The sequence below is a fragment of the Adiantum capillus-veneris genome, chromosome 4 (genome assembly GCF_014529385.1).
Source record: "Adiantum capillus-veneris isolate H3 chromosome 4, ASM1452938v2, whole genome shotgun sequence".
Classification (NCBI taxonomy): Eukaryota; Viridiplantae; Streptophyta; class Polypodiopsida; order Polypodiales; family Pteridaceae; genus Adiantum; species Adiantum capillus-veneris.
Genome location: NC_140934.1, coordinates 26,695,607 through 26,722,450, shown reverse-complemented (window position 1 = coordinate 26,722,450; position 26,844 = coordinate 26,695,607). Strand labels below are relative to the sequence as shown.

The window sequence follows — 26,844 nt, the reverse complement described above, 5'->3', positions numbered from 1 at the left end:
AAAAGGCGTCACTAAATACTCATAATGATCAAACTTTATGCTAAAAACTATCTTATATACATATTCTTCACTTACCCTAATCTAGTAGGCATAAATCTATTTTATCAAAGATAATGGCTCCATGTAGCGCATCTAAGAGATCGTCTATCCTAGGTATAGGATATCGATGCTTTATAGTAATCTTATCTAAACCCCTATAAATTTGATACACATTTTGAATGATCCATCTTTCTTTTTCACAAGTACAACTAGTAACGCAAATGGAGAAAAAAAAAGTCGGGTCAAGCCCTTTTCCAAGTACTCATTGATGACTTTCTAGACTACTATCTCATCCTATATGGTGGTCTTTTGATTGAAGATGCTCCTAGCTTAAGCTCAATCTTATTTTCCATGTTTCTGTGCGGAGGCAAACAAGAAGTTAATTCAAATCTTGAATCTTTTCTAAAAGAACTTGAGTAGAAATTATTATACTGCCATTTTGTGTCGTGTAAGTTCAGCTCCCCATGAATCGTCACCCCCTAGCCATCATCTTGAAACTAATACACATGATTTGAAAAACTATAAGTGGCTTCCTTCTAGCATGCCACTCCTTGCTTAACACAATATCAAATCATGCTAAATGTGTAATCTCAAAATCTAGCTTCTCCTCATAAGGTTGAATTTTGAGACCCTTCATTGATTTCAAATCTCAATCCGCCTGCCATTTGATTACTTCATAGTGTATTTATATTCTAATGATTGTGTCTGGAGATTTGAATTCTTAACAAGCATGGATTTTGGATGCAACAATGGAATCATTTTCCTCATTAGAGAAATTATATTGTGTATTTAAAGACTTGTAAAGTTAGAGACCCAAACATTTGCTAATGTTCCAACTAATTTATATCAACCTATGAAGTATATTTGCAAGGACGATTTTTGACCAATTTAAGATATTATTTCGACATTTTAAGCATATAGAATAATAGGCACCTCGCATTGTGTGCTCACAAAGTAGTGGTCGCGCTACAACGCGAGAGGGGTGGGGGGTGATGGTTCCTCCCTCCCCTCGCATTGTGGGGCGACCACCACTTTGTGTTACTTTAGCCTGAGTCTTAACTTGAGCTCTAGGGCTAGATAACAAGTATCTAGAGCTCTACGAAACAAGTATGTTGGGTTTCTTTTTTCACAATCTCAAATAAGCTACAAATGCCAAGTAAAGAGCAGATAGGTAGCAAGCAATTGGATTGCAAAAAAAGATTAACATTAAAAGGCATGGAAAATTTAGAACAAGAAACAATATTATTAGAAGGATAAGTACAAACTTATCCAAACATCTGAGACAATGTGCGAATCCAAGCATCCAAATATGAGCCAATGTGCTAATATTCAAAACATTAGAAAGGCACAAGATTGGAAACTTTGAAACGTCATTTTTCAACCCTCAAGATGGTGTATGCAAAACAAGCCAACAATGAAATTGAAATAAAGAAAAAGCCTTTGAAGGACACAAGATCGAAAAAGAGTCAAACTAAGCTACACTTTTCGAAAAAGCTGCACACAAATTAATATCATTTAAGATAGAAACTTAGTTTTCTTTCACGTAATCTCAAAATTCATGCTTTTGGAGTCTTTTTGGTGCCGTTTTTTGAAAAAGGAAGAAAATAAAATAGAAATAAGAAAAGTTTTCAACTTCCGAACATTGACTTGCCCAACGTCTCTCTCTCTCTATAACTAAAAGGCTCAAGTTTGAGTCCAAAATTTCCTTCTGGGATTATAAAAAACCATGCATCAAGTGCAGACTATGCTCATCAATAAACATCACTTGGAAACATGTCCGAGTCTTGGGCTACTTATCTGCTCAATCTTGCACCACCGTGTATGTGCAACATCCAACAAATTATACGTAGCTTGACATTTCTTTGCCTCGTCATTGAAAATGTGGCACATTCTTAAGGGGCTCACATTTAGAGAGCCATTGCTCCATTGCATCTATCGTACAATTATGCAAAGACCCATTGAACTTGGTTGGGTTAACATTATTCTTGTGCACAAGCACATACTTCTACTCACATATCAACAAAAAGTCCGAAATTATTCAATGATAGCAATGTTGAGTTGGGTTCCCTACCCCACTACCGCATCACACCTTGTCAACAAAAAAAACAAATGTCCATCCAATAAGGGCAAAAGAAGGGAAGAATATGTTGAAAGCCACACATCATTTTTCGCATTTCGCTTTGAACCACATGAAAAATGTAGCTTTTATGCCACCACCATAAATCATATACAATTTAAACCAGGAGACAGCCAAGTGAAATGGTATGTAAACATTGAGATTCACTGCTTGCTTGTCTCAGATATCAATTAAGAGACGAAAATCACAAAACTTAACGCTGTCATAATGGTGAGAAAAACACAGAAGAAAAATGAGTGTACAAACTATATTGAGAGGAAGCAAACACCTCCGAACCTCTGACAAGCTCATGAACTGAACGTTCAGATGCCTTACATAAAGAAAGATATCTCAAAAAATTGATGTATTCTCCTCACCTCGACGAAAGCCCAAAATGTCAAAAAATAGGTCAAGGATGCAACACTGCAAATTGCTAGCTTCACAGATAGAGGATTAATGAAGTAATGAGAAAACAGCACTAAAAATTAGTGTTGAGGCTGTAGCTTTTTGGAGAAAAACAGCACATATATTAAAGCAAGCCAAAAGCAGTCGTCTTCAAAACTTACAAAGGAGGTAGAAGTAACCACCAAGGAGCCCTTTCTACATAAATGGCCTTTATGGAACACCTTCAACAACCATAAAAAATGGTGTATATACTGAGTGGGAATGTTTCACCTGGCCCCATTCTCACTATAGTACAAGCCCCCTCACATTAGATGCCCTTCCCTTGCCCTTTATTCTTTTACCATATGGCCAGATGTTGTGATGACTGCAAATCATGTAACAAAAGCTATATGAAGTCCTTAATAATGACATCACCACACCTCACATAACCAAACACCCGCCCTCTGCAGCACAGATTTGGGGTTCAACCTTGCGGCTAAGACCTTCATTCATATTAGTAAGCTTTCATCTTCATGTGGCTTGCCACCAAGCACCATTAAATTACAGTACTAAAAATAGCTGACTTAGGACAGTCAGTGCACCTAAGATTTATCGTTCAAAAGGAATAACCCTATAAATCGGTACGAGACTACAGCTAATAATTTATCTTTACATTTGTTAGAGGGGATCAGGTGCAGTCCCCCGCCACCCACGTCACCACTATCCTTACCCGCCCTTTGTTGTAACTCAGCCAATTTTGGTAGATCTACCTCCGCTCAATACAGACTTTCACACAGTTCTTCAGTACAAAACAAGTCAAACTCTGCCCGCCACTGTGCAAAACGCCTCTTGAACTCTCTAGGATGGTTTCGGTGCATGTTAAGTGTTAGCCCTGCCTACTGAATACGGTGCCCATTACATCAACAGCAGAGCATAATAAATAAGGCAGACAGTGCTTGCTCGAATCAAGCAGAGACTCCTACAAAATGGACCCATGACAAGAGACAAAAGACCAAAAAAAGCCTTACTTTTCTTGAATTAAGTGAGCATCTACAAACAAAGGGCCTTTTAAATGCCCATGAGAATGTACATACCGCAGATTAAAAATTGTACCTCTTCTCTTCCAAGTCGAATGTATGACATTGACAGTAACTTGGGTCTCGCTTACAAAATACACTATGCGCACACGACTACCAATAAATCGCCACATTTAGGTATCTCGCATGACACTACGCTTCTAAACTCACATAAATGCAAGTCCTCAGCTGAAAACATCACCAGCAATACGGTACATTGGTGAGTATTGGGATGGCTGTCTCATAGACCAGAACAAGGAAACCCTATGCAAAATATCTTGTATTGAGTTTTCCTGCTTTCTTCGCATCATCCTATAAAATGGAGACACCACCACAAATCAGGCTAATTACAAATGTCTTTAAAACAAATAAAAGAGTAATAGGATTCACTTACGTGAGCAATAAAACCAATAGACTCGTTGTAATCAAGAAATTCCTTCCATTGCCTGCCAATACTCATCTGAAACATTGATGGAGGCTTAGAAATGAGATTTAGAAACTTTTTATATTGAATTATAAAGAAATGAGACTTGGAAATTAAATGTATGCATGTGGCTTTTGGCCTAGTGAGGTTATCAAGAAAAAACATAAGTACAAAAACGAAACACGCATTATGCTTAACTGGCCCAAATAAGACATGACATGTACCTGAGCAGCCTCATTAGATGCTGTCCTGGTCCAAATAGAGATTTTGTCTTGTCTAGGTCTTATGCTTACAACCACCCCACAGATCTCATCCGCCTCATCAAATTGTTCACCAATCAAAGCCAAAAGCTGTCAAATAAACAAAACGAATAAGCTTTAACTTGGAATTCAGCCTGCTCACATGCTTTTGATCGTTCTTAATGCAGTGTTTTACCACTTCCGACTAGTGATCAATAAGCCTGTGAACTACCGCAATCTGCTATACTTGAATCACTCCAGTACTCAGAAAACTGAACTGACTGTGCTGAATTAAACGTGAAGGTAGAGAGAAAAGAATGGTAGAGTGGATGCTCCTGCATAAAAGTTAGTGGTCCTAAACTGCCATTGAGCGACCCATCTGGGTTCTTCTTTAAACTTCAAAGTCATGGAAGATTTGGACTCCATGCACATTCAAGTGCATTGTCTCATGGCTGACACCTGCTGTACAAAGTTCCAGGTTTTTGGCAATCTCTGTAACGTTTCAGAACGGACAGCCGTTCCGGACAAGCAGGTGATACTGGAACAGACGGCCCACAACAGCCCAGAATGGCCAAATTTTCAGATTTTCGTTTTTCTATCTTGAAAGCCTCCCCCTTATAAAATGCCCCTCCCCCACCCCTTACCTTCACAATGCAGACAAGCTTTCAAGGGCCAAGGCTCAAGCTCTCAAGTCTACACAGTACAAGCTCTCTCTCTCTCTCTCTCTCTGACGACACTTGAGAGACATGGGGACACTTGATAGACATGGGGACTGCACATGGATTGGCCATCTTGAATGGCCTACAAAGATTCCCGCTGCGGGGGGTTTTACATGCTTTCCACACAGACATGGAGCCAGCACAGTGGATTATGTCATGGCACAGCCGAGCCTCATCTCTAGTATCCAGGATCTCACGGTTGGACCCAGACCTGTTGGTGTGGCAATGGACCATGCTCTTGTGTCGTTGACCATCTCTTTTCAGTTTAGTGTAGCACACAGGCTACGGGCAGCAGCCCCTACTCGCTACACCTTCGCGTGGGAGACAGACTCTGTATACATAGATGGGATCTACAAACGCCTGTGCACACAAGAGCCAAGGCGACCTCTGGAGGAGCTTACTACTATACTGACACAGACACTACATGATGCAGCAGCAGAGGCATACCCACATACCCAGCCTGAGCAGAGACGCCATTCGGGGAGCATGCCCCAGAACAGTTGGTATGACGAGGAATGCCGGGACACTAGAGCTAGACTTCACAGGGAGATGCTTTTGGGGGACATCACTCAAAGACAGTCACAGATTCACTTCCGGCGCCTAGTACGGCGAAAGAAGAGGGCATTTTTGGCTCGCCTAGAGCAGGATCTATGCCAGCTATACTTGAGTAGGGACTCATGTGAGGCATGGCGGCTCTTTCATGAGCACTCCCCCCCCCCCCCCCGGCCATCACTTCTGCAGAGGCCTGGGGCAAGTATGCATCATCTCTATACACAGTTCTGATCAGCCCCCCCTTCCCGACCCCCCCGATCCACGCCCACACATGTGCTTTTTTCACCGCTGAGATGGTGAGGAAGGCCATTGACAGGATGAGGACTGGGAGAGCATATGATCATGATGGCTTAGTGGCTGAGCATTTCACGCATGCCAAACATTTACTAGCAGAGCTTCTAGCAGTTATGTTTAACCATGCCATGTGTGAGGGTTTGCCTGATACTTAGGAGCCGATCTACTATTGTACCTATCTTCAAGTCGGGAGACCCTATGGAGCCTGGGAATTATTGCACTATCATGATTGGACACACATTGGCACGGTTGTACGCATCTATTCTTGAGCAGCAGCCGAGAAGATAAGCAGAGAGGGAGGGGATACGCGCAGCCGGGCAGGCAGGTTTCAAGAGGGGTTTTTCTACTCTTGACCATATCTTGACACTCATAGCCATCATTGAGGAGGGCAGATCGCGTGGGAGACGGATCTATTGTAGATTTGTGGATTTCCGCAAAGCATTTGACACAGTGCCCAGAGCTAGATTGATGCGCAGATTACAGCAGATGGGAGTACCCACAGAGCTCATTTGGGGGGTCATAGCATTATACAGGTCAATAGTAGGGCATGTACGCACCCTAGAGGGTCTATCCACACCGGTTTACTCCACTATTGGGGTGAAGTAGGGCTGCCCGCTGTATCCTACTCTATTTGGTATGTATGTGGATGAGGTTTCTGACTACATTGAGAGAGATGGTGATAGAGGTGCACAGCTGGCAAGGACATGGATTCCACTATTGTTATATGCTGATGATATTGTGTTGATCTCGGACTCTCCAAAGGGGATGCAACGTCACTTGGATGCTTTGCATAGGTTTGCCCAGGAAAGTGGTTTGTCCATCAACCTTGGTAAAACCAAGGTCATGGTATTTAATACCACCCCACAGTGGATCAGGAGGTCAGTGCCAGCATTCACATATGGCCAGGAGAAGGTGGAGTGTACAGATGCTTACACTTACCTTGGAGTGGTTTTTAGTGGGCCAGCATTTTCATTGAGGGCAGCAGAGACTAGATTGACCAGAGCCCATGCAACATTGGGTAGATTGGAAAGGATGTGTTCACAGGTTCAGTTTCAGGAGCCTCGGACGAAGCTCTGGCTCTTTGACACTTTGGTGGCTTCTGCATTGCTTTATGGAGCTGAGATTTGGGGACCTTCACTGGATCATCACGGGAGGACAGGCCGCAGTGATGGATGGGGGGACATGGAGAAGCCTCTGGTCTCTATGATCTCGCGGCTTATTAGAGCCAAAGCTTCAGTACCACGTGCTATTGTACGAGCAGAGCTAGCTGCCCCCCCACTAGTGGTTGAGGAGCTCACCAGATCTGCTCCTTCATACACCGCATGTGGGAACTTCCCAGAGACAGATATGCACGCCTTGCACTTGAGTCCTCTCGACAGTTAGCCATGCAGGGAGATACAGCATGCTGGTATAGGGAGATGACATCATGGTTTCAGGGGTTCAGCATAGACAGATTGCCTCCCTTCCAGTACTCATTGGATGCGCGCTCTCTAACTCTTACAAAGTCCGAGATCACCAGGCTCATTCGCAAGGACTTGACTCAGCTAGACACCAAGAGGACATGGATACAGCCATCACAAGAGCTGGGCACGAAGATGGCTTTCTACAAAGAGCATCTCCTCCAGCTTACGGAGGATGGTTTTGTGACGAGGCCCAGATACATGGACACCCACTTGTCTCATGGGATACGATGTGCTATTGGCCAGATACGCACATCCTCACACCAGCTGCGGATCGAGACTGCGAGATACAGCGGAGTACCAGCAGAGGCCAGGACATGCCCCCTGTGTGACATCGAGCCTGAGACAGAGTTGCACTACACATGCCACTGCCCCGTCTACTACGAGATACGAGGCCGCTTCCATTGCTTGTTCAGAGAGGGCTTTGGACCATTCTCTAAGAGTCATGCGGTACGAGGATCAGAGATGCCTCGGTTTGTTTATGCTCGAGCTGCACCGACACAAAGAGAGCCTGATGAGAGGAGAGGCTAGCCAGTCTCAGAGACAGATCACATACTTCTTTAGAGCTACCACTGGACACCCGGAGTTACTACCACAGCAGAGCTCGTCGCCTCACACCAGAGGCACACTGATCGACCGAGCGACTAAGCTGGGGAGATCCAGACGCCCACGACTACAGAGGACTACACAGCATCGACCGAGGCTGCATCAGAGGATTCGGATCACTTTGGCTCGACATGCACGACGCCCAGTCAGACTACTGACCATGGAGGAGATTGATGAGATCCGCCAGCGACCGATGCTGGATCTCCTGTGATCTAGCTATCCCAGCTAGCTGTTTAGCTGCTTAGTTCACACCTAGCAATTCAAGATTCCATAGTATTTTATTTTGTCATTTTGTCATTTCTGTCATTTTGTCATCTTGTTACTCTGACTTTGTATCAGATCCACCACATTGTAACTTTCTGGTCTCATAGGTCACTTTGGCCTTTTGAAGACGTTAATATTACATTTCATAACACCTCTCTCTCTCTCTCTCTCTCTCTCTCTCTCTCTCTCTCTCTCTCTCTCTCTCTCTCTCTCTCTCTCTGTGTGCGAGTCTCCTGCGCTTTGAAGAAACCCTAGCTCTCTTTGTGTGTCCCTCCCAGGATTAAGGGCGGCCTGTGGAGGGGCGTTAAGCTCACGAGCTCGCCTCCCGTCTGCAGTACAGCAAGCTCCGCTCTCCCACACTCTACGAGGACCTGCGGGTCTCTCTCTCTCTCTCTCTCTCTCTCTCTCTCTCTCTCTCTCTCTCTCTCTCTCTCTCTCTCTCTCTCTCTCTCTCTCTCTCTCTCTCTCTCTCTCTCTCTGCGAGTCTCCTGCGCTTTGAAGAAACCCTAGCTCTCTTTGTGTGTCCCTCCCAGGATTAAGGGCGGCCTGTGGAGGGGCGTTAAGCTCACGAGCTCGCCTCCCGTCTGCAGTACAGCAAGCTCCGCTCTCCCACACTCTGCGAGGACCTGCGGGCTCTCTCTCTCTCTCTCTCTCTCTCTCTCTCTCCACCATTGCCGTTGCCGCGTCGACTGTCTGCACCATTGCTGCGTCGACTGGCATCACAGGGGTAGTCTTTTGCGAGGGAAGCTTTGCTTGCCATTGATTCGATTTTTCAACATTGACTGGCTCTGCTGGCCTCAAAAGCCTCGAGCTCTAACCAGAGTCACACCACAAGAAGCCACAATCACACGAGCATGGCTACTAGGGCTTCGTCCCGCAACAAACTTACCTTCGCCGGGGTTGCGGCAACGCCCCAAAAGCTAGACAGCACTATCCGCCTCCAAAATGAAGTTGAAAGGCTCCGCAAGGAGAACAACGAGCTGAAACAGAGAATTGTTGCCATTGAGCTTCGGCTCACCACAATGGAGAAAGACAAGAAAGAAGAGATCGAGCAGATGGAAGCCAAGCTCAAGAAAGCGAAGGTAGATGTAGAAACCACCCTCACAAAGGCTGTCAAGAATCACGTGCAAGAGGTCATCTCTAACAAAGTTGAAGCCCGTGTGGCTTCTACGCTACGCGAACGACAAAGGCAAGATGACATCGCCCTCAATGTCCGCATCGGCGGGCTTCCAAGCGGCTGGAAAGGGGAAGGGGACATCGAATTTGGTAAGGCACTTCCTCTAATTCAAGCGGCACTCCCCATGATACAATGGGATGAAGAGGCAATCACCGTAGTTACACACGAGTATCGAACCAACCATGCCATCCTCACTCTCAAGACTAAATCGGATCGAATCAGACTCCTTCAACAATCAAGGCTTCTCCAAGACACTAAATTTTGGTTTGCGGAAGATCTTACACCCGCTCAACTCAAACAAAAAAAAGTAGAACTTCAAAAGGTACGCGAAGCACGTGCAACAGGAAAATGGGCAGTGTACCGAGGAGGTAAAGCCATCATCCAGGAGTTTCGAACTCCTAAACCAGCCTCCCTCCCACTTGCTCCCTCTTAGGTTTTTTCTTGTTCTCTTTTCTTGTTTATCCCCCGTTGGACCCCCAGTCCTTAACTGAGATGTATATGACAACCCTATCCATTGTAATGTTTTGTTCTTTTTTGGTCCCATAGGTCATATATGACCTCCGTGGACGATAATATAATCTCTCTCTCTCTCTCTCTCTCTCTCTCTCTCTCTCTCTCTCTCTCTCTCTCTCTCTCTCTCTCTCAACTTTCAAGCTCTCTCTCTCTCAACTTTCAAGCTCTCTCCCTTCTCCCCTCCTTCTAAAGCTCATAAGTCTACACGACACACGCTTGCCATAGTAATGTTGAATGGTCTTCAAATCAAGGTTTTTGAGAGTATTAGAGTCAAAGGACTCTAATACTACTTGTTGTCAATCACACAAAGCTAGAAATTGCATTATTTGGGTGTTCTTAAAGCCTCCCGTTCCACAACGTTCACGTTTCGGACCCCTACCGTTCCCGCGTTCCACGGGAATCCCGTCACCGTTCCCGTTCCGCACTCCAAGTAATTTTGCATGTGGCAAGGGCTCACTCTCTGGCACCCTCCCGAGTGGAGAGGCCGAGCAATGTTGTCGTTGTTGTACAAAGTTGAAGCAATATAAAGAAATACCAAAAGGAGCGCCAAGGTTTGGAACCAGTGCTCTCTTTGGGGTGGAACTCCGTGTCACAAACTGCTGACATGTCAAAGCCCTGAAGAATGGGGCCAACTTACATATGCCGGGTGAGGGGCCTAAACCCCAAGAAGAACAAGTAGCAGGAGAAGAAGAAGTCCTACCTACTTATGGGGACCCCGTCCGGTGGGACCCCAGTGACATAAAGGGATTAAAATAAAGCAGGACTCTCACACACACTCACGCAAAGCTGATGACGTGGCAAATTTCCGAAAATTACGCTGACATGATGACATGGCAGGCTGTACGCGTTTTGCGCTGGTTCATGACGTGGAAATTGTACGGATTTCCGTAAATTACGTTGGCAGCTTTTTGGCATTACTTTTGGGACCAGAAGCTTTTGAGTTTTGAAGGCTGTTCACTGTAACTATTTTTCAGGCCAACGGCCTTTAAATATGAGGTTAGGGCTCATTCTCTGGCATGCTTCCTGGAGAAGGTGCAGAGTCTGGAGTTCCGGCTTGTACAATGTTGATGCAATACAAAGAAATACCGAAAGGGGCGCCAAGGTTTGGGGTCAATACTCTCTGGAGTGGAATTCCGCCACTCCATGTCGCGTGTCGTCTCTCTCTCTCTCTCTCAATTCAGTTGTTATTGAAGTGCTAAAAGTCTGTTCAATCTGTCCTTTTCTATTGGCATGTGGTGCCCGTCTTGTGACACTCCGCCACTCCACGTCTCGTGTGTCGTGCATCTCTTTCAGTTCATTTGTTATTGAAGTGCTTGAAAGTCTGTTCAGTCATTCTTTTTCATTGGCACGTGGTGTCCTCCTATTACAATTGAGCATGGCACAGAGAATTCTGGCTTTGACCAAGAGATTGGCATTGTCACGTGCACATGGCTCTATGTGCCATGCTTCATCGACTTAGAGAGCCCATTTACCAGTTTTGGAACCCTCTTGCATAAATGGTTTGTAGACGCGTTTTAACAGATGTTATTACACTACAATGGGCATCTGGCATGACGTGCATATAGTTTTAAATTAGAGGAATCCAACGAGCCATTCTCCACGTAGATCATATGACAAGTGTGCGGCAGTTTCACCCAAAAGTTGACCCCTTGGCCAAACTTATTAATAAATCATTTTTATGATTTATTTGTTGGCTCCTAAGCCTTAGTAAATGTATAAGTCAATTTTCAACCCGATAAAGGGAGCACTTAACCTAGCATTCCAAACTCAGATTTCAAGCACTAGACCAAGGAGCCCTTCAGCCACCGTTTTGCTTCCATCAGCCTTAGCGTTTTGGAGATCTGACAGCCTGGTGTTTTGTCTGCACAGCAAGACAGCCCTAGCTTTTTGTAGAGGCATAATCAAATCAGCCTAGCGCTACCTTTCCATTAGATTCAGCCCTGGCGTTTTCAGTTTGCAGCCTTTCCCTCACCGGACTTGTGATGGCTACCCATCCCCGTTGCGATTTGGTACTTCAGCAGCCCATCGAGCCTCCCCTCAGCCATTCCCTTGCCATCATCGAGTGCTCCCATTGATGTCCATCATCCGCATCGTCAAGATCTATGTTTTTGCACCCAATTTTCAGCACTTGATTCCTCTCACATCGTGTCAGGTGCAGCGGAAGGATTTAGCTCGGATCTAGTACTCCGCACAAACACAAGGTTACTTTACTTCACTTGAAAGAACTGACCTGAAGACAATGAATGAGAGAGACGAAAAGAGAGAGAGACAGAAGAGACGACACGGCATGTCAAGTCCCAACCACCCTCAAGGGCCCCCTTGCTTTGTTGCCAGAGTAAGTACTTGCTTTATTACTTGCCCAAAATGCTAATAATGACTAAATGTTGGATGCTAATGTTGAGATGCTAATACTTGAAACCGACCCGTAGGGCGGTAGAAGTAGGCTTTCATCCGAAACTTTACTTTAGACTTTAGGACACAGAGAAACTTTGCAAATAGAAACCTGTAACGGGAATTGATACTTCAAACACACACAGCTTGGAAGCTAGAGCGCTACCAAGCAGACGCCGACACCTGTTGGCCCCAAAGACTAGCACCCCTTTCGGTATTTCTTTATTATATTCAAAGAGGGAATAAAACTTGTGATTTCCTACGAGCTGTCCCGCATAATCCGGGCTGAAAATGACCTGCTCTAGCCAGATTTTGGCAACGTAACTGTACTAGGACGCTTTACAAACAGTATCCCCACGCAATAGATGACTTTCCCGAAGCATACGGACACTTTGCAAAACCTGGCGGGAATCTGCACCCCGCTGAATTCTCTGTTTTCTACCCTGAAAGTGCGCCAAATCACCTGTACAGCAATCTCCTCGCGTCCCCGGACCTCCTAGGGGTATTAGGGACCTTTTAGGGCCGAAACCCTAAACCTGCAAAAATACACAGCAGGCTGTGTTTCCCTGTTTTGGGCTCCATTTCGCGAGCCGGTCGCATCCGTAGCAAGTCCTCGAGCTCCCGCACCTATAGGGCTCCTTGCCCTTTGAATTGGACAAGATTTCTCGCGTGAAATCTCTTCGAATTCACTTGTACCTGTTGGGGATTTAGCAACTAGCTAATCCAGTACCTGTGCAAGAGGCTCGGCAATCGCGCATGAACCCACACAATTGTACATAGGTAAAATGAAAAGCCCTCTTGTGGGGCATCACATAACTACACAAAGGGGAGAGAGGGAGAGAGCAGTGAATGTTGTGCAAGGCTTCAGTTCTTGCACTTCACGGTACATAGAGGGTAGGCAAGCACAAAGAAGCTCTAGTAACTGCAACAATCCACCATACCGCTGAAAATGCAGCCCACGTTTTATTTTAATGCTTCTCTCTCTCTTAAGTTGGAAAATGCCCAAAAATGTGCGAAGTGGCACTCGTGCAATAATTCCCCACTTTGGACTTTCTGGTCTAAAAATATCTCAACCAGTTGCTCAATTGACTTAGCGACAGAGTAATGAAATGTTCCTCTCCTCGTTCTGGAGCTAATGACGCGAACAGATTTTGTGGCCCAAAATAGCAATTCCCTAAATTTTAGGAGATGCTTCCCGTTGGACTCTCACTGGTCATCTGACCATCTTTCACCACTGGGACCACGTCCAAAAATGCAATGTAACTCAGTTCTCGGGTGATTTTCTCTTGGTGACCCCACCTTGACATTGTGCGTCCATTGAGTTAGTTTCCTAGTATCCACCAACTTATTAAGTGTGGTGAGGCGACCTAAATGACTTTGAACTGAGCCTAGACACCCTTTTATTACTAGAATTCCAAGGCCGACCAACTTCCCGTCTGCGGGTGAAACTACTGTTTCACACAGGCCATACAATGTCCGGCCATTTGCAACTTCAAAAAGAGGGTCTCAAAAATTAAACGAAAATCATCGAAAAGAAACCAACTACTAAGGTTAGCAGTTGCCACGTCATCGTGGCATACTAATGAAGTACTGATGGGTATTGGCTAGGGATGTTGAGGAGTATTGCAATAGGTGATGGGTACTTGAGAGGCTAAGTGTTAGGTATTGCACTTTGACACTTGGTAATGCAGGTACTGAAGGTACTCGGGTGCTAAGGACACGGAGGTCCTATGCTCCCTACCTTGAGCTAGGCAGGAGCCAAGCCAAAACGGGTACTGTGTCAATGACGACAACGACGACGAAGGGTACTTGTATTGCGGTGTTGCTGAGGTGCTAATGGGTACTGTTGGAGATGCTTGGTACTGCGACGACCATGACGAGGCTGTGGGCTAATCTGCAATCACCAAGGACGGTGAAACCGGCCCATAGGCGGTAGACGTTGGCTTTCACCCGAAACTCTTTACTTTAGACACACACAGAGTACTTTGCAAAGGTAACCTATAACGAGGATTAACACCTAAGTACACACACACGGCTCGGGAGCTAGAATGCTCCGAGCAGACGCCGACAACCTGTAGGCCCCAAAGTTAGCGCCCCTTTCGGTATTTCTTTATTCTTTAACAGAGGGAATAAAACCTATGTTCTCCTACAAGCTGCCCTGCACAATCTAGGCAAAGAAACACCTGTTCTGGCCCGATTTCGGCAGCATAACTGTACTAGGACGCTTCACAGTCAGTATCCCCTGACTTTCCCGACGCATACGGACAGTTTGCAAAACCTGGCGAGAATCTGCAGCACGCTGAATTCTCTGTTTTCTGCCCCGAAAATGTGCTAGTTCACCGGTACAGCGGTCCCCTTGCGTCCCCGAACCTCCTGGGGGTATTAGGGTCTGTTTAGGGTCGGAACCCTAAACCTGCAAAAATACACAGCAGGTTGTAAATCCCTGTTTTGGGCTCCGTTTCGCGTGTCGATCGCATCTGTAGCAAGACCTCGAGCTCCCGCACCTGTAGGGCTACTTGCCCTTTGAATCGGACGAGATTTCTGGCGAGAAACCTCTCCGAATTCACCTGTACCTACGGGGGATTAGCCGCTAGCTAATCCAGTTGCTGTGCAGGAGGCTTTTGCCTCGGCAATCGCACATGAACCCACATAATTGTACATTGGTCAAATGCAAAGCCCACTAGTGGGGCATAACATACTGCTCGTAGGGGAGAGAGAGAGCAGTGCGTAGCGTGCAGGGCATCACTCTTGGCACCATTCTGTACATAAGAGGGAAAGGAAGCACTCCATAGCTCTTAACCTGTGACAGAATGCAAAAGAGACCTCCTCCCAGCTTAAAAATCGGCGCCCATTTTTCCCTTGTGAGGCAAGTGCACAGAAATGTGCCACTTGGCGCATTTACAAGCATTTTCCCGTTTCTGGTTCGCCGCTTAAAAATATCCTGACCGGTTGCCCAGTTGACTTCGCGGTAGAGTTGTAAAATGTTCCCCTAGTCATACCGGAGGTAATGACGCGAACACATTTCTCGGCCCAAAATAGTAGTTCCCTAAATTTTAGGAGATGCTTCTGTTGGGCTCCCACTGGTCTTCTAACCATCGATCCTCATTGGGACCGCATCCAAAAATGCAACGTGGCCCAACTATCGGATACTTTCAGTTGGTAGTCACACCTTGACTTTAGGCCTTTATTGAGTTCACTTCCTAGTATCCACCAACTTGCTAAGTGCGACGGGGGGACCTATATGATCTTGCTCTGAGCCTAGACATCCTCTTACCATACGAATTCCAGTGCCGACCACTACCCATCTGCGGGTGAAACTAACGTTCACATTGGCCATGCAATGTCTGACCGTTTGCTACTTCAAGAAGAGGGTCTCAAAATTAAAACAAAACCCCTTGTAAAGAAACCAACAACTAAAGTTAGCAATTGCCACGTCCTAGTGACATAGTTAACAGTTGCCACGTCCCCGTGACATACCCCCCTCTTGAAATCGCAAACGTCCTCGATTGCATACCATAAATACACGCCACTGATGATCTTGTGCTATCGACACTCTTTTATCATCACATGTATCCGCAAGAAAGGTCATAACATATAGATACAAATGACTTAATGAGGCCTTCATACTTTCGTCATTTCCATCTATTACACTTAATTCATATGTACATTTGATGTACTAGCTCTATCATTAGCCCTCCTTTGCACACGTTGGGTTGGGGCATAAGTAGGCTGTAACCCAAAGGCTTCAAGGTAAAGCTGCAATACGTTTGGTGACTCTTCCATATCCATAGGCGAATAGTTCTTGAACTTCACCAAATAGCGTCTTGCAACTTGTCCTTTAACTTTTCTGTCCTTATGTGCCAAAACTTGCTCAAGTACCAGGATCTCATCAAGTTCCTCAACTTTTGGCTGATCCTCATCCGGTATAATCTTCTGGCACATCACCCACGAAGGGTCTTAGAAGACTCACGTGAAACGCATTATGAATCTTCCACGCATCAGGCAATTTCACCCTGTAAGCCACATCGCTGATCTTGTCAAGCATTTGAAAAGGCCCATAATAACGCATGCAAAGCTTAGGAAACAGCCGTTCCTTGCCCTTCATCTTCTTTAACCTTGCCTTTTCGAACCTTAACAGAACCCAATCACCAGGTGATAACAGCAATTCACGATGGTGACGATCAGCAGCCTTTTTCTGCTTTGCCTGAGTCTTCTCCAAAGCAACTTTAATCTTCTTATACATCTCATCCATGTTCTCAACATATCGATCTGCCTCAAAGATCTTGTCCTTTGTATGCAAAATGGGAGGAACCTTTTTTCCGCCTTCAACAATCTCAAAAGGTGCTTTGCCAGTAGACGAATGCACCGTATTATTGTACGCATACTCAAGCATAGGTAAATACTGTTCCTACTTGCCCTTATTATCTCACACATAGCATTTCAACAGATCTAAGACAGTAGAATTAGCTTCTTCTGATTGTCCATCATTTTGTGGATGAAACGAAGACGAGAACTTGAGCGTAGTGCCCATGTTCTCAAACAATCCTCTCCAGAACAAACTGGTCATGCGAGGATCACGATCATTGATAATCGATTGTGGCATACCATGGTACTTAAACACATTGTACATGAACAAGCGTGCCATCATCTGATCAGATTTTATCTTCTTCCTGACAGGGATAAAATGGGCCTGCTTGCTGAACCTGCAAATAATGCTCCATATACCGTCATTCCCTGTTGGCGTTCTTGGAAGATCAAAGATAAAGTCCATAGCAATGCTTTCCCATGGCTTATCCGGAATCGGCAGTGGTTGTAACAACCCTGGTGCCTTTTGCCTGTCAAACTTGACCTTTTGGCAAACTATGCATGCTCGCACAAAGGCATCCACATCTCTCCTCAAGGTAGGCCAATAGAAGAATGTCTCTACCGCGTTAATTGTTGCATCAATGCCACGATGCCCTACATACGATGGAACATGACTCTCTTCCATGACCTTATGTCGCAGTGGCCTAGTGACACAAAGTCTGCCATGCATCATCATAAAACCATCTCTGAGGGGGTAGTGCTCGTGATGTTGCCCCTCTTGTAATTGTTCAAAGATCCTTGCAAAATCTTCATCAGCAGTATATTGTTCCTTCATGTCGTCTAACTCATGATGATAAGGAATTGACACAGCTGAAATTTGTGGCTTTCTTGATAACGCATCAGCCACAACATTCTTCTTGCCTTCCACATGCATAATCTGGAAGTGGAACATGGAAAGAATGTTTGCCCATCGCATATGCTTTTCGGATAACTTAAACTGTGTCAAGAAGTATCGCAAGGTCTGATGATCTGTTTGGACAACAAATCAGCACCTAAGAGGTAGTGCTTCCAGCTAGAAAGCGCATGAATCACGGCCAGGAGCTCTTTCTCATAGACTTGCATAGTCCTCTCTGGCCCTTGCAAAATTCGGCTTTCATAAGCTACTACCCGTCCATCTTGCATTAGCACTGCTCCGATGCTACTGCCACACGCGTCACACTCGACCACAAATGACATCCTAAGATCTGGCAAACCAATAACTAGATCTGAAGTCAACTTTTCCTTTAAGAGACTAAAAGCTGAAATCTCTTTTTGGGTCCATCTGAAAGTGACCTCTTTCTTTTGCAAAGCGTGAAGAGGCAATGCTATCTCTGCAAAATTTTTGATAAACCTTCTATAGTAGGAACACAATCCCAAGAAGCTTCTGACATCGTGCACAGTCTTCAAGTCTGGCCATGTCTTGATAGCTTCGACCTTTGCGGGATCCATTCTAACACCATCCTTTGAGACTATGTGGCCCAGAAAGTGGATCTCTTCGAGAAAGAATTCACTTTTTTTAGGATTGACAAGTAACCTGTGACTGTGCAACTCTTCGAACACAATGGTCAAGTGACGCCTATGCTCCTCTTCATTCTTCGAATACACTATCATGTCATCGAAGAACGTCCCAACAAACTGTTGATGCGAGCGGAAAATCCGGTCCATCATTCTGTTGAACGTGGCAGGAGCATTTGTTAGCCCAAACGACATCACTAGAAACTCATAAAGACCAAATGTCGTTCTAAACGCAGTCTTGTGCACATCCTCTGGCCTTATACGAATCTGATGGTACCCACTCTTAAGGTCTATCCTGTTGAAAATTGCAGCACCCTCTAAACGATCGAGAATACCACCAATTCTAGAAATAGGGAACCTATTCTTGATGGTATTCTTATTCAATGCACGGTAATCAATACACATGCGTCATGAGCCATCCTTCTTCTGCACTAGGAGCACTGGGGAGCAAAAGGGTGAAGAACTAGGCTGAATCAGCCCCTTCTCTAATAACTCCTCAACCTGGCCCATAATCTCTTTCTGTTGCGCCGCACTAACCCTGTAGGGAGGTCTATTTGGTGGGCTATACCTTGGCATCAAATCTATCCGATGGTCCTCAGGTCTCTCTGGCGGCAATTGCGACAGTAATGAATCAGAAAAACAGTCACTAAACTTTTGCAAAAATGCTGACCTTTCTTTATCTAACACAGATAAATTTGATTGATCACTATCTGAGACATCACGTGCAAAAATCAAGTACACAAAAAGATGATTCTTTATTACAGAAGTGATAGCAGAAGCAGATACAATAGGGACAGACTCTCCTTTAAGCTTTACATCCAAGACGTGGGTTTTTGCCCCTATGCTGTACAGTGATCTTTTTGTTGTAGGCATCCAATACTCCATGCACTAGGAACATCCACGAGATCCCCAACAAGGCGTCACAACCTTCCAGCGGCATGATGTAAAACTCTTCAGTGTCCACATACGACTGAATATGCAGACGCAGTTTTCCAATGATGGGAGTAACACACTCCGAGTGGCCAGGACATGCCAACCCTGCCTCTGTTGTGTACCCCATCTCTTCAACTCTGATGCCCAGCTTCATAGCTAACTCTGGTGAGATAAAGTTGGATTTGGCACCTGGATCAAAGAAGATGAGTGTCGTCTGATCCCTAACTTTACCCCATGCCCTGCATAACTCACTGGCATCTGTGCTGGGCCTGTCACCCACCATGTCTGGCACTAAACCTGCTGTGGGTTAAGGCTTCTTGCCTTTCTCGTCTTCTTTATCCTCTGAGTCAGCTGGTCTTTTCCTTTGTGGACAATTGATAGAAAAGTGACCAGGCTGCTCGCATATAAAGCATTTGTTCTCGGCCATTAAGACCTTCTTTTCCTCGAGCGACTTGCGCACAAAAGGCTTCCTTTTCTGTTTCTTTGCCTGCGCTCCAGAAGTCCCGGCTGAATCCTTGTCTTTGGTGGCCTTTTCTGACCCCTGTGACGCATCAGGAGCCGTTTTCACAAAGGGCTTCTTCGCTGAATTTTTCTATTGTTGCCCTCCTTTGTCACTGCTCTGAAATCCACTGTCCTCTCCTTTCAACAAGGCAAGACCAGTGTTCGCAACTTCCATAAGCTGCGTAAGGGTAGCCACTCTGTTCTTTGTACAGTAATCGCGAAGCCCTTTAGGCAACCCACAACAGTACTTCTCTATCTGCTCTGCCAATGGCACACATCTGTAGGAGGTCACTGAGAGTAACGCTTTACAAAACCTCCTATTGTACTCCAGCAAGCTCTTGCACGAAGCTGAAGTAAGCTGGTGCTAATCTGTCAGGACATCGGCTTCAAATTCATTTGATAGCCAAGCACACGCAAACATTTGCTTGAAGTAAACCCAAGTGGCGGGTGCCTGTCCTTGCATTAACAATGTCGTCCACCATGTAAGCGCATTGTCCTTTAAGAAAGTGGCAACTTTCCTGACCTTCGAGGCCTCTGTAAAATTCCCTCCCGCATAAGCTGTATCAAATTGCTGGAGGAAAGTGAGGATCTTTGTCTTATCCTCGAAACCACTGAAGGTACTGAACTTTACCGTTGCACCACCTTCTTTGTAAGCCTTCGGCTTCTCTAGTGCCCCAAGTTGTCATACGGAATGGTCTGCAACATGGGCACTGTAGTAGGCATGATCGGCACATCTTGGCCATTCACATTTTGCGTCAGAGGTGCGATATCTGGCTGCTGTCCAAAAAAACCAGCCATGCCAAAATGACCCTATGACACCCCAAACTGGCCGTGGTTGCAGTGGAAACCTTGCTGCATGCCGATACTACCATACATGGGGTTTGGCATGATGCCTTGCATACCCCCGAACACTGTTCCTGGCATGTACGGATGACTTCCAGGCGCATAACCAGCCATACTTTGGAACATTGATCCACCCCCGAAATACCCACGATGCACCGTGGATGGTGGAAAAACTAAGTGCATTGACTGGTATCCAGCTCCCTGTCCGTTCAAGACAGCATACTGGCTCTGAAAGGTGACGGGCTGAACTGGCATAACCTGTGGAATAGGCGTTCTAGCCACCTGTTCAAGCACGGGAGGAACCTACTTTGGAACCCCCGACTCCGCAACATGCGAGTGTTCCCTTCCTCTTGCGCCACATGAAGTACCTGGGCTTGAGCATCAACAAGCTCCGTACGTGGCGTAGGTTGCCTATTTTGCTGTTGCACTGGTGGCACTTGCAAGAATTCCATAAACCTTGGATTCTGCACCAGCTGCAAAAAGACATTCACCGCGGCAACTAACTGAGTCTTGAACGCATCATCCTCAAGTTGCCCAGTCATAAAGCCCTGTACTACTGGGGGGACATTCACGTTGACAGGAGGTAAAGACTGACGTGGCTGTGAGCTCTCGCCAATCTCAAAAACCATAGGAATCTCCTGCCTGTCCTTTGAAGAGGAACCCTCTTCCATAATTCCCTTCCCCTTATCGGCCATAGTGTAATCCCCATGTTCCTGCACTCTGTGTCTTTACCCAAAACAATCCAAGCTCACTCTTTGAGGAAAAAGTGATTGATGTCCCGGCAACGGAACCATGAAACCGGCCCGTAGGGCGATAGACGTTGGCTTTCACCCAAAATTCTTTACTTTAGACACACACAGAGTACTTTGCAAAGGTAACCTCTAACGAGGATTAACACCTAAGTACACACACACACACGGCTCGGGAGCTAGAATGCTCCGAGCAGACGCCGACAACCTGTAGGCCCCAAAATTGGCGCCCCTTTCGGTATTTCTTTATTCTTTAACAGAGGGAATAAAACCTGTGTTCTCCTACAAGCTGCCCCGCACAATCTAGGCAAAGAAACACCTGTTCTGGCCCGATTTCGGAAGCATAACTGTACTAGGACGCTTCACAGTTAGTATCCCCACGCAATAGGTGACTTTCTCGAGGATACGGACACTTTGCAAAACCTGGGCAAGAATCTGCAGCACGCTGAATTCTCTGTTTTCTGCCCCAAAAATGCACCAGTTCACCTGTACAGCGGTCCCCTTGCATCCCCGAACCTCTTGGGGGTATTAGGGTCCGTTTAGCCCTAAACCTGCAAAAATACACAGCAGGCTGTAAATCCCTGTTTTGGGCTCCGTTTCGCATGCCAGTCGCATTTGTAGCAAGACCTCGAGCTCCCGCACCTGTAGGGCTACTTGCCCTTTGAATCGAACGAGATTTTTGGTGTGAAACCTCTCCGAATTCACCTGTACCTGCGGGGGATTAGCCGCTAGCTAATCCAGTACCTGCGCAAGAGGCTCTTGCCTCGGCAATCGCACATGAACCCACATAACTGCACATTGGTCAAATGCAAAGCCCACTAGTGGGGCATAACATACTGCTCGTAGGGGAGAGAGAGAGAGAGAGAGAGAGAGAGCAGTGCGTAGCGTGCAAGGCATCACTCCTGGCACCGCACTGTACATAAGAGGGAAAGGAAGCACTCCATAGCTCTTAACCTGTGACAGAATGCAAAAGAGGCCTCCTCCCAGCTTAAAAATCATCGCCATTTTTCCCTTGTGAGGCAAGTGCACAAAAATGTGCCACTTGGCGCATTTACAAGCATTTTCCCGTTTCTGGTTCGCCGCTTAAAAATATCCTGACCGGTTGCCCAGTTGACTTCGCGGCAGAGTTGTAAAATGTTCCCCTAGTCATACCGGAGGTAATGACGCGAACACATTTCTCGGCCCAAAATAGCATTTCCCTAAATTTTAGGAGATGCTTCCGTTGGGCTTCCACTGGTCTTCTGACCATCTATCCTCATTGGGACCGCATCCAAAAATGCAATGTGGCCCAAAATATCGGATACTTTCAGTTGGTAGTCACATCTTGACTTTAGGCCTTTATTGAGTTCACTTCCTAGTATCCACCAATTTGCTAAGTGCGACGGGGGGACCTATATGATCTTGCTCTGAGCCTAGACATCCTCTTACCATACGAATTCCAGTGCCGACCACCACCCATCTGCGGGTGAAACTAACGTTCACATTGGCCATGCAATGTCCGACCGTTTGCTACTTCAAGAAGAGGGTCTCAAAAATAAAACAAAACCCCTTGGAAAGAAACCAACAACTAAAGTTAGCAGTTGCCACGTCCTCGTGACATGGTTAACAATTGCCACGTCCCCGTGACAGACGGCGATGGTTGAAAATTGAAAACGTTGAACTGATCAGAATCTGAAAGCGCTGGTCTGAGTTGAATCTGAAAGCGCTGATCTGATCTGATTTGAATCTGAAACACCGATCTGATCTAAGGCTGAATCAGAACACGCTGGTCTGACCTGAAATCTGAACCAGAAAACGCTGGTCTAATCTGAAATGTTGGGCTAAAAAAGCCAGTGGGTACTGCTGAGAAGAGGTGTCGCAGATACTGCTTCTTCTTCTACCTCTTTTGCATTCTCTAGCACCCAAAGGGCTTCTTTTATAGGTCTGCCAAATTGGAGTAGGTTGGAGTACTAAAGTATGTGAAAATATTGATGATCGCAAATCTCCTGAGCTCACGTGAATGGTTGTATAATTTCATGACAAATCATCTCAGTAGAAGTTCCAATCAATGTAAGTACAACCCATAACGTTAAAGATAAGTAATTTTACAGCTTATAACGTAATGTAGACAAGTGAAAGAGCCTTGTCTTCTTGAAGTGTGAAGCCATATATGCAAAACTACTGAAGTGTAGCCACTTATATATATCTACAAACGGAGTAACTTGCAAGAAAATAATTGAAGTGATAATTTCTGAAATGGATAGTAAACTAGGGGATTTACATATAAGGAGATATACCTAGATGAATCCAGGATATACCCAGATTCACCCTTGAAGGAAAGTGCAAGGTATAGACTCATGGTAGTCACCCACGAGACAATATAAACATCAGCTCCATCATGCATAGTATTGACTAAATACCACGACATCCCCACTAACGTCGTCAATGCCCAATAGTGGGTGTAGAACTAGGTACAAACATATGCTCCCAAACACAACACACACCACACGCACACACACATGAGCATACATCAACACAAAGTTCAGCGTGCTGAGTTTCTGTCATGACTCCGGAGATCAAGGGCAAACTCAGCCATAATGAAGCCTAGCACTAAGAGAATCGTTAAATTGGAAAAATTAGCACAAAAGAAAAGGAGATATTGTAAGAGATGATGTATAATATGGAGATCTAGAGCAAAAGAAGGGAATAGAATTTACACTGGGACGATACATTATACATGGTATTTGGACCCTTAGAGAGAACTAACTCATCAAAGAAAATTACAATATAAGGAGATATTGTAAGAGATGATGTATAATATGGAGATCTAGAGCAAAAGAAGGGAATAGAATTTACACTAGGACGATACATTATACATGGTATTTGGACCCTTAGAGAGAACTCTCTCTCTAACTCATCAAAGAAAATTATAATGTTGTCATTAGATATATATTAATAGAATAGAACAAAAAATTACGTACCTAGAGGTTCTCTAGGTACATATAAGGGATTTACATATAAGGAGATATTGTAAGAGATGATGTATAATATGGAGATCTAGAGCAAAAGAAGGGAATAGAATTTACACTAGGACGATACATTATACATGGTATTTGGACCCTTAGAGAGAACTAACTCATCAAAGAAAATTACAATGTTGTCATTAGATATATATTAATAGAATAGAACAAGAAATTACGTACCTAGAGGTTCTCTGGAGAAGCAGATAGTAATCAAACTCATAAGAAAGGTAAGTGACTTCGTAAAAGAAAGGTCGTTTAGAATATACATTGTTTGAGTAGGGAAAAACTTACAAGTTTTGACGATAAATCACTTCACTTCATGTGTTTAGTTTTATTTGCACATCTATTTCTCAAAGACAAAGCACTCAATGCCATTTTCCCTACCTACTTTTAATACATGTCATGTCAAAGTCACTTATAAATAAATGACTTAAGTGATTGTTCATATTCCTATATGCTTAAGTGACTTAACTATGCAAGTGAGGGTATGCAACTATAGCCTGCCTGGAAATGCACGTCCTTCTAGTATGAGGTCGATTTTTGGAAAAAAAAGGGAAATTGATCAGAATCAAAATTGATGCGTTCTGATCAACTAAGGACAAAACTTTTAAAGCTGAAGGAGTTTGCGGTACGTGGTTGGGGGGGGGGGGGGGGGGGGGGGGGTATCCAGAAGCCTCTTTCCCTTTCTAGTCGAAGCTGCTGCCAACTCTCTCTCCTTGCTCTACGAGCCTAACCGACCCCTCAATTCCGTTGCACCTCACATTGTTATCAAAGCTTTGAAGATTTTGCATTAATCGACTAATCTTTGAAAGATATATACCTTCATAAGTTCAGAAAAGTTTGAACTCACGAATTATAAGAGGGAATAAAGCACTCACAGAACTATAAAAGCAAGGGACACAAAAAAAGAAAAGAAAAACAAAAACAAACAAACAAACTAACTAAATCACTTTGTTTGCTATGGAACAAAACTAAATAAAACAAAACATTATTAACTTAAAAATGTTTTTAGAAAAGGCATGTGTAAAATACGTTGATGCAACTTACTTGGCTTAAAACAAATACTCAACTTTAAGCAAAAAAGAATAAGACATCTTAAAACTTAATCCTAGAAATCAAACTTTACACAACAAATTCTAACGGAACACATTCTTAAGTCCTCAAGTAAGCTAAATACGAAATCAAAAAATGAATACTACTACAAACCTACGAAGAGGAAAGAACCAAACTTGACAATATGTGATCTCAACTTCGTTGCTTGTCCCAACAGGAAGAATAAGATTATCACCTTTATCATGCATAGCTTGGACAACAGTTATGACATCCCTACTCACGTCATCAGTGCCAAAGAGCAGGTGCAGGTTTATATAGAGGTCATTTATGCTTTGAACGTACTCTACAAAACCAACGAGCTGAGTTTCTATCACCCTCCGGAGGTGATGGGCATACTCAGCCATGATAAAGGCTAGCATTTGTCAAGCTATAGTAAAAATACTAGAAGCGCTAAAGATCAAAACAACAACATAAGGTGTTATTAAGTCAAACAATAAGTGGGCTTTTTAGCTCCACACTTCTATTGAATTTACTATGGATTATCTTGAACATTCCAAAGGAAGAAACATTAAAAAATAAACTTACAACGATGCAAAAATGAACGAACGTTTTTCATGATTCTTTAGAATGAGTATCCTTTTTCAACTAGTAAAGAAATAAAATGGCAAGATTGAACAACAAAAGCAGATTTACTAGAACAAAGACGAGAAAATCTAGATAGTTGAGAGCAAATGACACCGTACTTAGCTAAAAGAGAAATGTTCGAAGAAATGTGAGGCATACGGATGATATTTAGATTGGCATATTCTGGTTCAAGGCGCTTATCATAGATATCTACTTCTAATCCCAAGGGAGTCTGAAAAAATCTTAAGGTCTAAAAAGGCACAACAATCACTATTTGTGGTATAGTTGAGTTCACAAAACTCCTTGGGATAAATTCCTCCGCCTACAGAACTCGAATTCAAGTACATAAAATCTTGAAAAGAAGGAACGTCAGGGACAAAAAGAGCATCTACAAAGCGTCTTACATTGCATAACTTGTGCAAAAATATTGGGCAAGTGTTAGCAAGGACAAGACGCTCCATAAAATCAAACTCATAAGTAAAAAGATAGAAATTAGCAAGAAAAACAGCACAATTGGTGCCTATATGGATACCAATTGTTTGCTTGAAAAGAGAGTTGCCGATGGTTATATATAAATTGTCCAAAAGAAAATCTAACCAAGGTGGAAAGGTACGTAAGGTACGGTACGTGTTCGGTACGTACTGTACGTAGTACCGAATGGATTGAGTGGTAAGGTACGTAAAATTCGTAAGGTTTTTTTCGAAGCGTCAAAAACCTACAATACGGTCCGTACTTGATAATAAATTCATAAGTATCACTTCTAAGATATTAGCTCACTATTCTACTATCCAAGGCTGTCATAAATAGACAATCCAAGGCGAGTCATGACCACTTTCTCGACATTCAATATTCACAAACAAATACAATTCAAAGCTTCAGTTCTCTCTCAAATATACTTCAACAAACTTCAAACTTCAAACTACAGAGAACTTCATATTCATCATGATTTGCACATTGTATAGTATTCGACAAACGAGACTTGAAACTTGAGAGGCAATACAATTCATAAAGTACTGAAATGACACA

The 26,844-nt window shown here is 44.3% G+C and overlaps 2 protein-coding genes across 2 annotated transcripts in view; one reads left to right on the top strand and one right to left on the bottom strand.

Annotated features, from left to right (window-relative positions):
- Positions 1–3,546: 3,546 nt before the first annotated feature.
- Positions 3,547–26,844, bottom strand: part of LOC147458891 (eukaryotic translation initiation factor 4E-1-like) — a 37,071-nt gene continuing 13,773 nt past the window's right edge. Inside the window, exons 3-5 of the mRNA XM_086510307.1 lie at positions 4,264–4,389; positions 4,010–4,075; positions 3,547–3,927 (exon numbers count right to left, since the gene is read on the bottom strand). Of these exons, the coding sequence (XP_086366433.1) occupies positions 3,880–3,927; positions 4,010–4,075; positions 4,264–4,389 (240 nt within the window). The 3' untranslated portion in view covers positions 3,547–3,879. The remainder of the gene's footprint in view (positions 3,928–4,009; positions 4,076–4,263; positions 4,390–26,844) is intronic.
- On the top strand, positions 9,015–9,885 carry LOC147458892 (uncharacterized). The gene has a single exon (XM_086510306.1). The coding sequence runs from the start codon at positions 9,028–9,030 to the stop codon at positions 9,781–9,783; it is 756 nt and encodes a 251-aa protein (XP_086366432.1). The 5' UTR covers positions 9,015–9,027; the 3' UTR covers positions 9,784–9,885.